General features: G+C 30.9%; 4 protein-coding genes across 5 annotated transcripts in view; 2 read left to right on the top strand and 2 right to left on the bottom strand.

The window, feature by feature from the left end:
- The first annotated feature begins 4,661 nt into the window (after positions 1-4,661).
- Positions 4,662-6,916, top strand: LOC131841818 (inositol polyphosphate 1-phosphatase). The gene is made up of 4 exons (XM_059190158.1): positions 4,662-5,219; positions 5,673-5,817; positions 6,085-6,287; positions 6,476-6,916. Exons 1-4 carry the CDS (start codon positions 4,775-4,777, stop codon positions 6,706-6,708), a joined length of 1,026 nt encoding a protein of 341 aa, XP_059046141.1. The 5' UTR covers positions 4,662-4,774; the 3' UTR covers positions 6,709-6,916.
- A 25-nt stretch (positions 6,917-6,941) lies between these two features.
- Positions 6,942-8,560, bottom strand: LOC131841821 (RNA-binding motif protein, X-linked 2-like). Its single transcript, XM_059190161.1, has 5 exons — positions 8,401-8,560; positions 8,174-8,326; positions 7,694-7,823; positions 7,190-7,354; positions 6,942-7,070 (listed from the first exon to the last, which is right to left on the bottom strand). Exons 1-5 carry the CDS (start codon positions 8,412-8,414, stop codon positions 6,981-6,983), a joined length of 552 nt encoding a protein of 183 aa, XP_059046144.1. The 5' UTR covers positions 8,415-8,560; the 3' UTR covers positions 6,942-6,980.
- A 266-nt stretch (positions 8,561-8,826) lies between these two features.
- On the top strand, positions 8,827-11,995 carry LOC131841823 (transcription initiation factor TFIID subunit 13). 2 transcript variants are annotated; one of them, XM_059190162.1, is made up of 5 exons: positions 8,835-9,136; positions 9,211-9,389; positions 9,898-10,055; positions 10,240-10,295; positions 11,133-11,995. In XM_059190162.1, exons 1-4 carry the CDS (start codon positions 9,095-9,097, stop codon positions 10,251-10,253), a joined length of 393 nt encoding a protein of 130 aa, XP_059046145.1. In that variant the 5' UTR covers positions 8,835-9,094; the 3' UTR covers positions 10,254-10,295; positions 11,133-11,995. The 2 variants fall into 2 exon arrangements, with proteins under 2 accessions (XP_059046146.1, XP_059046145.1); XM_059190163.1 differs by lacking the exon at positions 10,240-10,295 and having other exon boundaries at positions 8,827-9,136.
- A 103-nt stretch (positions 11,996-12,098) lies between these two features.
- LOC131841824 (uncharacterized) overlaps positions 12,099-16,696 on the bottom strand; it is a 32,117-nt gene continuing 27,519 nt past the window's right edge. Inside the window, exons 10-13 of the mRNA XM_059190164.1 lie at positions 15,669-15,823; positions 14,853-14,982; positions 14,297-14,490; positions 12,099-13,599 (exon numbers count right to left, since the gene is read on the bottom strand). Of these exons, the coding sequence (XP_059046147.1) occupies positions 13,484-13,599; positions 14,297-14,490; positions 14,853-14,982; positions 15,669-15,823 (595 nt within the window). The 3' untranslated portion in view covers positions 12,099-13,483. The remainder of the gene's footprint in view (positions 13,600-14,296; positions 14,491-14,852; positions 14,983-15,668; positions 15,824-16,696) is intronic.

The raw sequence follows: 16,696 nt of genomic DNA on the forward strand, positions 1-16,696 counted from the left end.
AAAACCTGAATAGTAGATAAGTACATAATGCGTTACATCACTTTGTTCACAGCTCTATTCTCACCAATTATTCTAACTAATGTTAAATGCTATAATTATTGACGAATGCCATTGGTATCTAACTTGTATTCTATGATTTGAAAGAACATAATAATGAAAATCAACACCGAACCTATATTTTTTATTTAATACACTTTTAATTCCTTTTGTTAATCATGGCTATATCGGCTCAAACCAATTTTTCATACCCCTAACAGTTAAGAGCAGTCCTCCACAAAAATAGATTTATTATACAATTTTTATTAATTATTTTATTTTATTATATTTGTTTATTCAGAGTTTATTCTATTGTTTTTATTATTTGGTAATGTTCGGATCGGAGATAAATTCAACAATTCAAACTTGTGTCTTAAAGTTAGTTTTTATATATGTATGTGTTTATCATTTTTACGGTTTTTACTTTGATGAATCGAATTATATAGGTAGATGCTGATGCACAGATATTACCCCTAATTTTGGTACCTATATCGCGGAGGCAGTTCTACATCTACATAAGTTAATTTGATAGGATGTCACTGAATTAGATACACAGGCATATAATTTTATACTCTATAAAGAAACTTTAGCTATGCGATTAAACGTAACGTAATTCGTTAAAATTAATTATTATTTGGAAATTCAACATTGTTTAAGTAGTCTAATATAATCGAACGATTAACGTACTTCGTAAGAACCTACTTTATAAGTAGATTTAACTAAATTTAATACTCAATGTTGCAAACTCTTTGCACATTTTTATATATTTATTTTTCTATCAATTTTAAATGTATTTTCTTTTAGAATTGTCATATATTTTTATTGTCACTTTTTGTCTACAACCGTTTGTACACGTGCCTATCTTCATTATAAGTATTTACCATTTTCTATCCATTGTTTGATTTACATCACACATACAGTCCACACATTCTATCACCTACACTCAACATTTATATAGATTGCAGAAAGAGTCATCAAAATAACCAGATTTAGTTGTAATACAAAACTTTAAGTATTAGGTATAGTACAAATACATATACCCGTATTATATGTACCTAGTTTCATTTTAAGTACGGTTAAAACATCTAAAAAATAAATAATAAATCAGACAAATAGTTTTTATCAATAAATTACATCAATCGAATAAATATGTGCTCGCAAAATTGAGCTCAGTATAATAATAAATATCTATTTGTTGAGTAATGCATGCTTACCTTTTACTAATGGATACCTGTACCTACTGTTTTATTGTGACATTATAAAGTGAGAATACTTAATTTAAAATCTCTAGTAAGTAAGTAAGTACGCTTGAAATGTTCTATCAGAAGACAGGCGTAGGTCAATGCAGTCAATAAGATTTTGAAATAAGACTAAAAATAATAATTATAGATTTATTAAGTACGTATATATAGCAATTTCACATTCTTAAACTTTTGATTTTACACAACCTGATATTTCAATGATAGTGGTGGTTAAAATCGTAGAGTACTGTATTGTTATTTTTTATTCTTCTATTACAGTAAAAATTTACAAATGTCAACTGTCATTCACTCCATGATACAACGCACGATGAATAACTAGATCAAGGTTACTTATATTATTTTATTAGGTTAAACGATTTCTGCAGGCAGGTACAGAAATCGCTTTGATAAAATTAGAATGTACCTATAAGGGTAGAGTTATTGGGCTTTAAATTTCTTAGCATTGCGTAGTTATCCTGTGGCAAGATAGGTAGATGCGCTTTGTTGTTTGACAGCTCCAGTATTTTAGGTTAGTTAAATAGAGATCCCGCTAAGCTCTATCATGGTACCAGTATACAATGAAGATGCGAATAAGGTAGTTACTTAGCCCATCGTAGAAAAATCACCAAGAATTTATCACGATGGTTTCCAAGGGAAATATCAACAATGTGATCTGACAGGGTCCTATTGATAATAAAGTCCTTGGTAGCTGTTAGCTTGTTAACTAGATCACCACAATTGCACTGTTAACTATAGATAACTTCTAAACTGGGACATGAACAAATATATGCTCAATGTGTAATGAAAAATAGATACCAAACTGCATCTGGCTTTACAAGCTTCAAAGTAAAACAAAACAATGGCCAATTATGATTTGTCATTTTGCGTGCTTGTTAGCTCTTTAATCGGCACGATAATTGCAATAATTGCAATAGAAGTACTGACAGTTGCTTCACACCTCGTTTCCGCCAAAGTATATAACCAATACATATTTAATATAATATTTACATCTGTCATACATGCACTGTCCCAAAATCGAACTCAGGATCTTAGAGGAAAGTATGTAGGTACCTATGTACCACTATAGAACACAATTTTATCATACTAATATTTATACACTGGCTCTAATTTTTATCAAATTAAGCTAGCCAGCTGAAGATAATAGCAATAGAATGTATCGATAAAATGAAAAAGACCAATCAATGGTTGATTAAAACTTGTCGAAGTTATAGCGAACATAAGTAATTAGTTTTTTTTTAATCGATTGATACTTGTTATAGATTAGGTAGCTACATACGTGACATGACCGATTATAAAAATAATTTTGGGTTAAATTTATTTCTATCCGAATGTTGATAATTACCAAAATTTTATTTTAAACAACGGTGATATCGAGGTAGACACTTTCAATGAATTCAATTAAATAATGTACCCTATCGTGACTCATATTATGACCGAAACGAAGGCCGTAATCACTAATTTGTGCATTATTACACGATAAGTAGGTATATCGAAGCTGAGGTCGGCACACACTTATTGCACAGAATACACAATAGGTAATATGTATACCTAATAGTACTATATAAATAAAAATAACACAATACAAGCGTACATAAGACGCATGTCTGCACAAAACCTTAAGTTATCTATTACAACAAATATATTTTTTATGACTAATGACTACCTATTTGTTTCTTTAAAACATCAATAAATATTTATTTTGATCCATACTAATATTATAGATGTATCCGCTTGTTCGCTCGATTACTCGCTCTTTAATAGGTACTCTAAACATTGAAAAGATTTCACATTACGACATATAGGTTTTTTTTTATATTCAAGACATGAAATTTAATTGATAAAGTATTATACAATTTAGGACATATATGTATGTAGGTACATCTGTTTATTGACATAAATTAAAATCTCTTCAATACCGTCTCGCCATCGTTTATCGTTTATCTACCTGAGATAAATGTTTTTTTTGTCTTAAGGTTGCTATTTTTGTGATTCATTTCATTTCATATTGCCACAAGGTGTTAAGTCTGCCATATGTACCTACCTATTTTTACCTCGTGTTACATGCATTAAGTGACCCGCGAACCGGCAACAGATCAATGTGACCAATTTCCTTCCGGTTGAAAACTTCTATAATGGTATATGTAAGTTGCAGTTCCAAGAGTGGGTGAGGAACAGGGCCCCCTCCGATAGATCCCCCGTCCAATTTAAACGGGGCACGATATTACGACGGCCTGAGCCCAGGTTCGAACCCCTAGTGGTGCTCTCAGACTAAAGTCATATCCGTCAGGCAGGAGTTGGCCTTCAGCCACTCCATAAGTCTTTCCGCGGGTTTGGAGTGCCATTTGCACTCACCCCCTAACGTCCAGTGAAGCTGTAAAGGCCAGCTGCGTCCAACAGCATTAGAGTAGTCCAAAAATAAAAAAAGAGGAACAGGGCCCTCATAATCTTCATTTTTTTACTAGGCTTACTATTATATTCCGCTTCATACAAACGTACGAAAGTTTTCCACAACAACTAATTAAAATGGATGAAATTTTGTCCATAGACATAAATAATATCCTGTGTCATGCTGTTTTAGATTGACTGGAAGAGATACCTTTTAGAGATAAGTCCTCAGGGCAGTTAGCCCATCCTAACGAATTCACCAAGAATTTATCACGATGGTTTCCAAGGGAAAACGCGTGGAGGTCAACCTGATATGGTACATAAATAGCAATAGGATTATCAGTTTACATTACTAACAATCCCCTTTGCCCCCACAAAAAAGGTTAATTCGAGCAATTCTAACTTAACTAAAGTACAATTCTAACTAAAGGATGTGATTTTAAAATTAGATTACATTATGATAAGAAATTTTAAGATCGAAAACGCAGTCATAATCTTTTTTTAATAAGAATTTTTACGGCCCTGAAAATCCCCTTTCAGCCAGCGCTGCTCTGTGGGTGTGCCGCAACCTGTTTTTTTTTTTTTTAGTTGTAAGTTGGGGTGACCAGTTTACAAAATATTGCGTTTTCGGCAAAATTATAAAGATTATTTAAGACTCAGAAATTCAGAAGTTTAAAAATAATAAAATTTTAAATTAAAAGTTTATTATTTTTAAACTTCGGTATGCTTTTAGCTTTATCGCTTTAAATAATACATGACCAGAACGTATTAAAAAATGCAACTTTTAATAGATCGTTTGCAAAGCTTTCAAAGTCAAAATTATATAAAATATCAAAGGCTATATGGACACAGTTCCCATTAAAAAAATTGCGATACAAAAAGTTATAAAATAGCACGATTAGGAATTAATGCTGGTTACATTTATTTCGCTATTCGACTGAAGGACTTGTATCCATGGTCATGAATAAAGCATTAATAAAAAAAAAATTGTCAATTTAGTTATATTTATTTTTTATTTTTCTCAGATTATTTCATCTTTAATCTGAACTATTAAAGCTTTTAATAATTAATTTTAGATTTTATATTTTTTTATGATGATAGATACTTTGAAAGTTTTAATTAACGCATCAGAAAAAGCGGCTCGTATTGCTCGTTCTTGTTGTGAGGGAGCAACTGATGAAGTTCTTTTAGTGGCCGAAAAAGGTGAAGGAGAAGCTAACGCCCGCTTTGACAAGGATTTTAAAACCATAGCAGATGTCTTGGCACAGGAATCCGCTAAAAATGAAATAGCTACCTTTAGTCCAGAACTAGCTAGAAATACAAGAGGTGAAGAATGCTCTGAAATCGGAGGAGTCTCAATTAAACTTCAGGAAAATTGGGAAAAAACAGCCGAGATGTTGAGCTTACTAGTGGCTCCAAATGTAGCTACACGGATGTCGGCAGCAGCTCATTCTTCTATAGAACTTTCTCTCGACTTACCAGAAGATTTGCCATCAATTGATATTAATGATTTGGGTGTTTGGATTGATCCTATCGGTAATATATGTAACCAGTTTTAAAGTTACTTTATAATAGAAAACATAATGTATATAAATAATGATCATATCAATTCATGAGTATCTCACAAAGTCATCCATATAACATTATCTGTTAAATGGATGTTTTTTTTTTTATATTGATGGTTACCTAAAATACAGATTTATGCCTAGTTTAGGAATCTTTTTTAATGAATGTTGTGGAGCACCTAGTAGTGCTATCAGTATATACTGGAGGGGCACCAGATGATAGGATGAACATAAGTCTATAATATAATAGCCACAATGGTATAATGATGGTGACTGTATGGTAGTCTACTAGACATAATATTGCTAACAACGATGCCACTAATCCACCAACAATTCTATTCCCCCTCATAGAATAACCACTTCTTAGTACCAGTGAACAGTAGAAATATGGAAGTAATTGGAAATAGTACAATTGTTATTATAGATGCAACTGCAGAATTTATATCTGGTGTCCGTGGACAGGCAAAAACGGGTCGTGGTCTGCCTTGCGTAACTGTATTGATTGGAGCTTACATCAAGTCAACAGGAGAACCTGTAATGGGAGTTATTAACCAACCATTCTATAACAAGTGGGTACAATAACTGTTTAAATTAAAAGGGACAAAATTGTCTTGAATAATTATTATTTACTCAGACAAGTCATTATTACTTAATATCAAAATAAATTATTTTGTATCAAATCCAAACTATAAAAGATTGCAAAATTAATTAATGATATATAACATTTCCTTGAAGTCTACATAAAAAAAGACTATTTGAGAATCTTTTGACAGTAACATAGAAAATGACAATAAATACATATATCATCTAATTTGTTCTATATTTATATTTTGTAGTGGAAAAGGTCGCATAATATGGGGTGTAAGCTATGGCACTACAAAAGAATGGGGCACAACAGAATCGAAATCTGATAGTGAAAGCAATATTGTGCTCATGAGTAGTGCAGAAAACCCAGAAATTGTTAACAAGATGAAGAAAGCCAATTTGGAGGTGAAATCTGTTCCTGGTGCAGGTCATAAACTTCTTAAAGTTGCTCTTGGTAAGATAATAATATTCAGTAGGTACTATATTAATTAGTCATGAATTTTATTTAACAACCCATACCTTACTTTAAGTAATTTACCAATTCATTTTTAAATCATTCTCATGACAGCAATGTTTAATTTGTTTAAATTTTCATTTTAACAGCGACAAAAATAATTATTACTTTTTTTTTCTGTTTTCTAGGAGAAGCAGGAATATATATTGTTTCTAAAGGAACAACATTCCGCTGGGACACATGTGCACCACATTCAATTCTACAAGCATTGGGTGGTGACATTGTGTCTTACAGTACATATACTCCAATCACATATAATGATCCTGAAGATGTAGACACACAACAGTTCTGTAATTCTGATGGAGTAATTGCATATTCTGATATAAAAGTATTTGAAAACATAAAAAAGATTTTGACTTAAAATCAAATTATATGACATTGCATACATCATAAATATTGCTCTATTTGTAATAAACATACCTTGTCTTCATTAGTACCTGATTTTTACATTACAAATGTGTTGATATTGTGATAGTGTATTAAGCTTTTCAATTATGATCTCAATAATATTATCTATTTAAGTACTATGTCTAATTTGATCATTTTGTATATTTTGTGAATGTTTATGTTGAAAATAAAATAAAATGTGAAAAATATGTAATATTTTTAATATGTACCATAGTTATTACATTCCTAATCAGAAGAATCAGAACTTCTGCCTTTCTTTTTCTTCTTCTTTTTACTTTTCTTGTCTTTTTTTCTCCTTTCCTTGCTTTCTTTCTCCTACAACAAATAATTTAGTAGCAATATTTTTAACAATACAATTTTAAAAATAATTAATAATATATTAACAATTATAAAAAATTCTCTACAAATTGCACTAAGTAAATAAAAAAGATTACTTTTTTAATTATTGGTAGTGGTAGTACTTCTGGTTTTACAGCAGGAATGTTTGGGGCACAACCTTCTGTTCTGATAGCAGCAGTCAATTCGTCAATTTTACTCATATCAGCATTAGGAGCCCTGTATTGTTCACAGTGGTCAACACGAATTGTACGCCCCAGAATCTAAATCGATAAACATCATTATATTATAGCATTAAGCATTATACTATAGTAACTAACTCTGCCTTGCTATTTAACTAAATAGTTTATGTAATCTAATTGAAAACAACTAGAGAATTATCTTTTCTGAAAAACTCAATCAACAATAAACACAATTTACTAGTATATAACAAATTTTTATTTTGTATAAAATGTCATCCTAATGTTGATCCAAATGGAACACAATTTTCAAGCTATTTATTTCTAAAATGAGAATATATGCATTTCTATTATATGTTTGAAATACATCTATATATTTTAGATGAAGAAGTATAGAAAACAAACAGTACTTCACTGGCATACCTTAATTCCATTTAAATTATCAACAGCTAAAATGGTGGAACGTTGATCTTCATAGCATATAAAAGAAAATCCTCTTGATTTACCAGTAGCTTTGTCTCGAACTAAATTTATGTTTACTATTTCTCCATATCTACAACACATAATGATCATAATTAAAGTTGTTGAATAGAAATTTTGCAATTTCAGGAGATCCTTAGGACTCTATTATGATTATATATGTAGTTGTAGTTTTAATTACACTTTATGCAAAACTAACGGGTTATCAAAAAAGGTTTTGTAGAAATACAAATGATGTATACATTTGTTGCTGCATCAGTAATGGTAAGATTATTTTTGAGGTTGTAATAATACAGATAAATATCAAATTACTTTTTCTATACTATTAAACATTTTAATATTATTTTACAGCTATTTATATATTGTATATACAACTTATATTTGAACATTTTTATTAAATAAAAAATTAAAATGTCAACTTACTGTGAAAATACACAAATAATATCTCCTTCTGTAAGATCATATGGCAAACCTCCGACAAATATCCAAGCACTATCTTTATATTGATCATGCCAGGAACTCTTAGAATTTGCAGCTAATTCACGTTCACTTAACTTTAAAACATTTTTCACGTTGCTGTAAAAAGAAAATAAATGTTATATTGAATAGTGTGAATATTTTTAAAAGTAATGAATTTATTTTATTCTTACGTCATAGGATTCATTTTAATTTAAAATTACACGAATACCGGATTATAATGTAAAATTTATTCAGTAAATTCGGTCGGAACTCAATAAATCATAAATAGATAAATTATTCATTAATTAATAAAAATTTGAAAGCGGTAGGATTCAATGTATAATGTTATTGTTTTGCTTTTTATATGTCATAATTGATTGTCAAATTATGAGTCTTGCACAGACTACTTTTTCACTACACACTTAAAGATTATTAAAGTGACATCCATGTAATTTCGAATTTACATTTTTTCATGCGATCGTCGCTTCCAATATTCATTTTAGGATTCTATGTTCAAGAACTAACACTAGATCTTACTTTATCTCTTATATCTTGAGCTGTGAATCTGTAACACATTTATGTTGTGATGTGTCAATTTTTCTTGATCTGTACATTTGTCTACAAAATCTACCATTGCTAGAATTGGCTATGATTTTGATATGAAATATTTAAAAAAACTGCGACGAAAACTAAAAGGAAAATAATAATTTATAAGCAAATAAAATTATACTTACATATTAACAACAACTTATTGATTTGCTCTTAAGCCAATATATTTACATAAAAATATAAACACCCTATCAATAATACTAAAAGTTCTGTTTAGTTCTGTTTAATACAAACTTATGAAATAAAATTTATTATTCAGTAAAGCAGAACTTCGATATGGCCACTCCTACACCCGAAACCCCTGAAAATTTTGATCAAGTAAGTCCTAATAATCTAGTTATACTAATAAATAAAAATAAAGGTGTATGACAAGTATCATTATATTTTTTTAGTTTGACGAAGAAGAATCAGAGCAACAACTTGGAGCAACTCCTTCTGGACGAAAACGTCTATTTAGTAAAGAGCTCCGTTGTATGATGTATGGCTTTGGTGATGATCAGAATCCATATACAGAAAGTGTTGACTTTTTAGAAGATTTAGTTATGGAATTTATTACAGAAACAACACACAGGCAAGTCATATTATAAGAAACCTTTACATCATCAGTGTCTCAGTCTGTAACTTCCATATATCTGTGCTTAGCCAATATCTTGTATGATATAAAATCCTACATTGTGTCACTATTTGATAAAAAAAATTGTCTCTTGACTTTTTTAACACCTGTAATTACATGTATTCTTCTTAGACTAGCACTTACAAAAATAACAGCAAACAAAGACATTGCAACAAATCACAGCAGAATATGGAGTATAATAGAAACAGTTTCAGTTTATAAATTTTAGTAGTTCAGTAGGGTTGATCTGATGTTTTTACCTATTGTTATCTTTGTAACTGCTGGTTAATAATCTGAGTGATAGATATATGGAGTATAAGATCCATAATCAACTACATTTAATTGTGAATGAATGATTATGCAATTTTGACCAATAGGAACTCTCTATCACCTCATTTAACATATCTTATATATATATAAGTATGACAACAATTATATATCAGGTGTTATATTTTAATTTTTATAGAGCCATGGAAGTTGGTAGAACAGGTAGAGTACAAGTAGAAGATATTATATTTTTAGTTCGTAAAGACCCACGGAAATATGCCCGTGTTAAAGATCTGCTCACAATGAATGAAGAACTTAAGAAAGCCAGAAAAGCATTTGATGAAGTTAAATATGTTGGTGAGTAATTTACAAAAGTTATTAAGCCTAAACTATATAAATATAATTATGTGAGATTACTCAGATTTTTAAACTTAATGTTTAGGAACAGAAATGAATGAAGCTTATAATATAATACTGTTTTACGCAGTTATGTGTACTGTTTTTTTGTTTCATTAATAAGATTAATTTTATGAAATTATAGAAGATCAACAATAACAATTGTGGCGCAACAACCGACGCTATGCTACTAAGATTGATGCAAGTAACATAATTTAATATAGACACATTGCTTTTGTGTTTGCACATTACACTAATGTGTATTAACTTGATTATTTAATGCAACTTGGTATAACTAACATTGAATGTGGTGTAGTATAACTGAATGTATGCATCCTAAAGGGAAATGTCTGTTTTTTTTAAGTTAGAACTAATTGGTAATAATATTGCTATACATAATATTTGGGATGGAAAGATTCTAAAATATAAATTCCCATTGTGAATAAATAACAACTGATGTTTCCCCACGCTTGTAATAAAAGTTATGTAAGTTGGACTGGTTTTCATAATGTTATTATACAGTATAAAATATAACATTTTTATATATTTAAAGCTGGTTGTCAAAAATTATAAATTTATCTCTGTCTAATCATTACAACTTATTATCTTGAAGCATTGGTAATGTATTTGTTTGAATTTACAATAAGACTACAGTATTTACCAATCTACATAAGTTGAAACATTAATATAATATGGGTACTGATAAGACTTCTTAACCTGTAAATTAATTTTCTTCAATAATGTGGGTCCTAAGGAATGATTGTTACTAATACTGGAGTCACGGAAACAGTTGTCACTCGACTTTAAAATAGTTATACTTTTGAAAAATTACTTTAGTGAACAATTTAAATATAGATATATTCTAATTAGTTTAGTGAACACTGTTTACATTATACCTAATTAGTTATTGGGTTTTTGTGTAATCTGTACTTAATTATATTATGTTTATTTGGAAATGTGTGTGATTATAAATTGTTACAATCCCAGACATTTCATGTCATGTTTGCTTGTTTGTTTAATCATCTTTTACGATTTCAGAATAAATATCAATATATATGAATGGAAGTAAATGGGACAAAATGGACTGCTGAAAATTATTCAGGGTATTCCTACTATAGACCTTGATACTACATTATAAAAATTAGTTTATGCACAATGAATAAACAGTAATGATGCTCAATTAAAAATAGTCTATTTTTCAACAATTTTTTATTTATATCTTTTATCCGACAATAATTCAGTATCTCATAATATTTATAACTACAACTGTTTAATGAATGAAAGTATAAACTTACATCGTTGTATTATTTTTATTACGTTCCTAACGATTTATTACCATTTATTAACTAAATAATATAAAACATATATTTTTTAAAAACTTTATTGTGTGCGTTACAAGACGAGACAACAAAAATCAAATTAGATTAATTCTAATATACAGATCAAAACGTAAAATTAAGTTAATATGCTTTATTGTCTTTAATCAAACATAACTGTAAGTAAAATTATAAAATACTTGACACAAATAATAACAATCAATGATTATCTTAATATTTAGAATCTGGTCAACGAAATCACAAGTCGTTTTAAATATGTGATAAAACTATGTGGAATTACAACATTAGTGTTTCTAATATCATTTGTATATAAAACTTCAACGAAATGTTCACATTTCTGACGACTAGACTAGGTGTTCAAAAAAACATCCGGAAGTCTAAACTTTGGTTTTAAATATATGTCACTCACAACAGTTTATTTACTTTGTCTATTTATAAATCTAATGATAATAAATAGGCCATTTATGGCAGTGAATTAGTGAAGACTAATAAATTATTTATTAATAGTTTTCTAAGCAACGTGCTAAGGTAATTCAGCAATATAGCAATATAATTACGCATAAATAGGATTATATGTGGCTAAGGGATACCTAAATTATGCCTATAAATAATTTTAATTAAGCAATTGTGAAATAACCCTATGGTGTTATACATATGTATATCCAATGGATTTGTTAGATTTTACTTCTGTGCAAGCAAACAAATATATAAAATAACGTTTATATAATTTTGTTTTTTTGACACAGTGTCTACTTTAAAATGTAATATCATTCATCTTAACATGCACTGAAAAATTTGAATAGCCTTTTAAATGCTAATTAATGTGATAATAATCCGTGTAAAATTTAAATATTACAATTCATTGAGTGTGATGAGTCATTAATAAGACAAAAGTAATAAAAATTATCTTTCAATAATGAAATATTGATGATACATATATTCAAGTCAAGTATCACACTGGATACTTATTTAAAATAAGATAAAATATACAATCAATAATTAAATATTATGAATATTATAATATGATTTTGGCTTGAAAGCAGGGAAGACCTGTTTTGAGCACATTTTAGTTTGGCAAATGGCTATGAAATTATTAGAGAACCGAAAAATAACTGAGCAAGCTTAAGCTTAGCAATAATAATTAACAGTTACAAATCTCACTAAAATTATTATTAATTTCGTTGCCTACACTAATTTGTGTAAATAACTCTTAATGAAATAACTTTATTTATATATTAATATTTCTGTAACAGCCAAATGTAAGGCAAGTAAACCTGTACTGTAAATTAATCACTTATATACAATTAGATAAGTTTTTTCAATCACTAATCAAATAACAGGTTTGTATTAGTTGTGATTCCTGTATTTTTTTTGTTCAAATTCTTAAGAGGCCATCAATGTTATCATTAATAGTGGTACTTAATACAAAAATATAATAAAGAAAATTCACAAAATGTGTTAGTATGTTACTTATTTGACTTGGTAAGTGCTTACGCAATTTTGCAATTCTAATATTTAGTTTTAAAAGATACCAGTAGTTTAAAGAAAAACCAAAATTTTAAATTCCATAAATCGTGGAATGAAGGCCTCTTAAAAATGGCTATGATATTTTATAAATATTATAGCATAATTTTTTTACCGACAACCAGGAGGAGGTCCGCAATATGTACGTTATAGAAATTGATACTTAAGTTTAGCTTGGCTTTTAAGTATAATTTTGATATTTAAGGAATTAACTTGGATGACTACAAATAAAAATAACCACAAAATCCAAATTGATAACTTCCTTAAGTTTTTTATATGTTCTAGATAGTTTATTGTCCATAATTATATTTTTGTACTCATGAAAATAATTGTCCTCCATTGGTAGTCGAGTAAAATTACGGTAAATATTTTTAAGGAATCATATTCCTAATTAAGTTTTTAACAAATTTGTGACACATCCTAAATTTTCATGTTAGTTACCTAATTTAACGTAAATATATTATATTTCTGAAAGCTCTGATTGGAATAGATTTGGTTGTTCATCATGCAGTCTTATAGTGTGGATGCTCAATCAGTAGGAGGGTCCATAGCGGCGATGATGCTTTTCATAACAGCCGCGGCTGCCAGTGCCGCATGCGGCTGCCACTCTTTACCACGCGTGCCGTCGCGGTAGTCAGAAATGCCTGAAAATATAAATATTTTAATTTCTCCTCATATTCTAATCGTTTATTATAAGTACTCCATACACATTAGGGAGACAACTAGATATACTATCAGGATCAAAATATATAAGGTCTCAAACTGTGTCAACTGAAAATTAAATACATATTTTAAGAGTTTGTTTATGATGGTAAAATTAGGGAAATAGTGATGTATTAATGGGCGGTGCAGTACCGAAATTACAGAGTATGAAGACAAAATATGAAATGAAATTAATGCACAGAAACTTATTAGAACGGTTACTGAATGTGAACTGAGGTGCCGTTCAGATGTACATAGGCTACATAGGCTGCGGTTGCCATTAATCATACAATATGAAGTGTGAATTTGTCATTCAAATTACATAAACTAACATCCAAGCTCAGTTACAAAGCGAAGTTCAAGGCCTCTGCGGCCCTTCATGAAGCACCAACATGCTGCCCACCTTCATGAAGGTGGGCTACTGGCCGAAGAGGGTGGTATACTGGCGCTACCGCGGCAGATTACCATCGCCACAGAGATAATTTATATTACTATTGCATATATAAAATAGTGGTCGCCAATGTAGTGAAACAGTTTAAATCAAGTTTGGGAAACACTAATCTAGAAGCTAGAAGAGGTATAATATGGGCCAACAATAACCTGAAATAAGTAAATAAATAAAAAATAAAGAGAAAGTACCTCGTATGGATATGAAGCAGTCCTTGCAGTTGCCTTGCACGCTGTCGAGTACTGCATCCAATTCGCAATCGTAAGCGAGCGCGCGCACGTGTGTAGCGAAAGCGGAGCGCGCTTCGCCAGAACTAGCCACGGCGCGCCCACCTGCCACTGGAGCGCAATGCACACGCACCCCACGCCTCTCACCCTCTGCATCGCTGTTAACCACATTTATTAGGATGAGGTGATACCATAGGAACTAATGGGCCCATTAGTAAGAACCTATCTCTATCAAATTGATCTTCACACTATCCACCCGGAAACCTTCGTAGTAAATTGGAGAATTTGTCACTATAGGCCAAGTGACCTTCATCATACTCATGCTTTCATTCTTTGCTGCAAAACCAGTATATTATTTGTTAACAAACTCAATAAAGCAATAAATAAATATATTACCATACCAGCAATAAAAAAAGTAGTGTATTAAGAAGGTATATTAATGAAAAAGTACCTACTTTACGTCTAGTTCAAAATACGTTACAAAAATTAAACTTTGTGTGTTATGAAAACAGAAACTTACATTTGATCACCCTGGGGTGCAGGATGTGACACTTCAATGAATGCACCCTCACCAATCTCCACGCATAAACGATCTGTTACGCCCTCTGGTGCTTCCCAACGTCCAGGCACGTTTTGTAATCGATTCAATCCTACAAAAATAAAAATGACGTATTTCAGTTTATTTTGCTAAAATATACTAAAAATATTATATAATAATAAATATATAATAGTACTCAAGGTTATTAATTGGTTTAATTATACAATTGGCTACCAACTAAATACTGTCCTGAGGGCGAGGGAGGATTGTTAGTAATTGTATAAAAGGGCCCTTTGCAAAAAATGTGCTATGTCAGGTTGACCTCCATGCGGTTCCCCCTGGAAGTCGTGGTAAATTGCCATTTGCCAAGATGCACTAACTGATCTGACTTAATGCTCATTTTATCATCCTCCACCGGTCATATCTGTCGTAGAACCGATGCTCGCTGGAGCAGACGTGTTCTAGAGTGGAGACCGCGAATTGGCAAACGTAGTGTAGGACGCCCCGCAGCTAGGTGGAGTGACGACATACGTAGGGTTGCAGTAGGTAGTAACTGGATGATAAGGGCTGAAGATCGTGCCCAGGGACGTGCCTTGGGAGAGGACTAATGATAATGATGATGATGACTGGTGCCCCGCAAATTTAAACCGTTAGAGCAGGCGGGTGGATCATTTCATTAACATCCATAAAAAAAGTCCTGACAAAAATATTTCTCTTTAATTGCAGTTTTTATGTTATAAATAATTTAAAAACAAAATTGACACTATGAACGTGACGAGACGTAGGTAGTTTACGTACCTTCGTTGACGTACAGATTCCAAGGCGCTTGCGAACTTGCAATGCGAAGGGCAATGTCTTGTAGTAGGAAATTCGGTGGTTTGTAAGGTTTTACTTCGTAATCCCAACCTCCTTTGTCGTTGCGTTCAGCCTTTTCACAAAATACGTATACATATCTGAAATATTAGATAGAAAACACGTATGAATTCGTACGCGGGAATTGGGCGTTTTAAGATATTGATGCTAATAGAATTCAACAATAAGAAAATCAGACATTTGTAGTTTTATTCATTTAGAGTATTTTTTAAGTAATTGAAATAGCAAACAAGTTCACACCAGATGGTAACATGTATATATTGGTGACAGTTATCACCAATATATACATTTTATACATGCGGTCTCATACAAGAGCAAGAGCTCCACCGACAAGAGCGTAGCTCTTAAATTATAAATGAATGAATGAATAGTCTCATACTAGAGGGCTGAGGTCTTGTCCTCCATATCATGTATTCTCTGCCATATCCCTCAAACATTAATACGAAATCTCCAATGGACAGTGGATTGTTAGTCACAGTGTTAGGACAGTGGTATCCATTGGAAACCATCCTGGTTAATTTCTGGTAAATTAGCCATGATGAGCAATCTGACATGACTTCACGCTCATTTTATCATCCTCCACTGAGGTCTTGGTAGTATTTACTGTTAGCGCAGGCGGATGAACCATTAAAATATAATCGTTAAAATACAGTCCGATAGCTCCTAAAGACTAATTCTATAAAATGCTACTAACGTAAAACTCGTGAACGCACCCAAAATATTCGTAATTTTGGGTGCGTTCACATCGTAAGTTATTGTTTATAATTTTATCAATTTACAAAACTATTATATCATACATAACTTCTCTATATGTGGCCATATTAGATTAATGAATACCACGATTAATCATGAGTATCAGCGTGGATGGTTTCAGTGGATTATGCGTATTCCTGTACTGTTACTCGCAATTGACCCATAACCCGATGTATTACTAATTTCAAATGCGGTTTGAC

This window comes from Achroia grisella, unplaced genomic scaffold, assembly GCF_030625045.1.
Source record: "Achroia grisella isolate CSIRO2021 unplaced genomic scaffold, CSIRO_AGI_Agris_v1 utg1920, whole genome shotgun sequence".
Classification (NCBI taxonomy): Eukaryota; Metazoa; Arthropoda; class Insecta; order Lepidoptera; family Pyralidae; genus Achroia; species Achroia grisella.

What these genes read in the sequence shown, in the direction of transcription:
- LOC131841818 (XM_059190158.1), top strand. Translation starts at nt 4,775, where the DNA reads ATGATGATAGATACTTTGAAAGTTTTAATTAACGCATCAGAAAAAGCG. An exon ending in AACCAACCATTCTATAACAA is followed by an intron (nt 5,818 to 6,084) that starts GTGGGTACAATA and finishes TATATTTTGTAG; the next exon opens with TGGAAAAGGTCGCATAATAT. An exon ending in ACTTCTTAAAGTTGCTCTTG is followed by an intron (nt 6,288 to 6,475) that starts GTAAGATAATAA and finishes TCTGTTTTCTAG; the next exon opens with GAGAAGCAGGAATATATATT.
- LOC131841821 (XM_059190161.1), bottom strand. An exon ending in ATTATTTGTGTATTTTCACA is followed by an intron (nt 7,824 to 8,173) that starts GTAAGTTGACAT and finishes TATGTGTTGTAG; the next exon opens with ATATGGAGAAATAGTAAACA. An exon ending in CACTACCAATAATTAAAAAA is followed by an intron (nt 7,071 to 7,189) that starts GTAATCTTTTTT and finishes TATTTGTTGTAG; the next exon opens with GAGAAAGAAAGCAAGGAAAG.
- LOC131841823 (XM_059190162.1), top strand. Translation starts at nt 9,095, where the DNA reads ATGGCCACTCCTACACCCGAAACCCCTGAAAATTTTGATCAA. An exon ending in CCCCTGAAAATTTTGATCAA is followed by an intron (nt 9,137 to 9,210) that starts GTAAGTCCTAAT and finishes ATATTTTTTTAG; the next exon opens with TTTGACGAAGAAGAATCAGA. An exon ending in ATTACAGAAACAACACACAG is followed by an intron (nt 9,390 to 9,897) that starts GCAAGTCATATT and finishes TAATTTTTATAG; the next exon opens with AGCCATGGAAGTTGGTAGAA.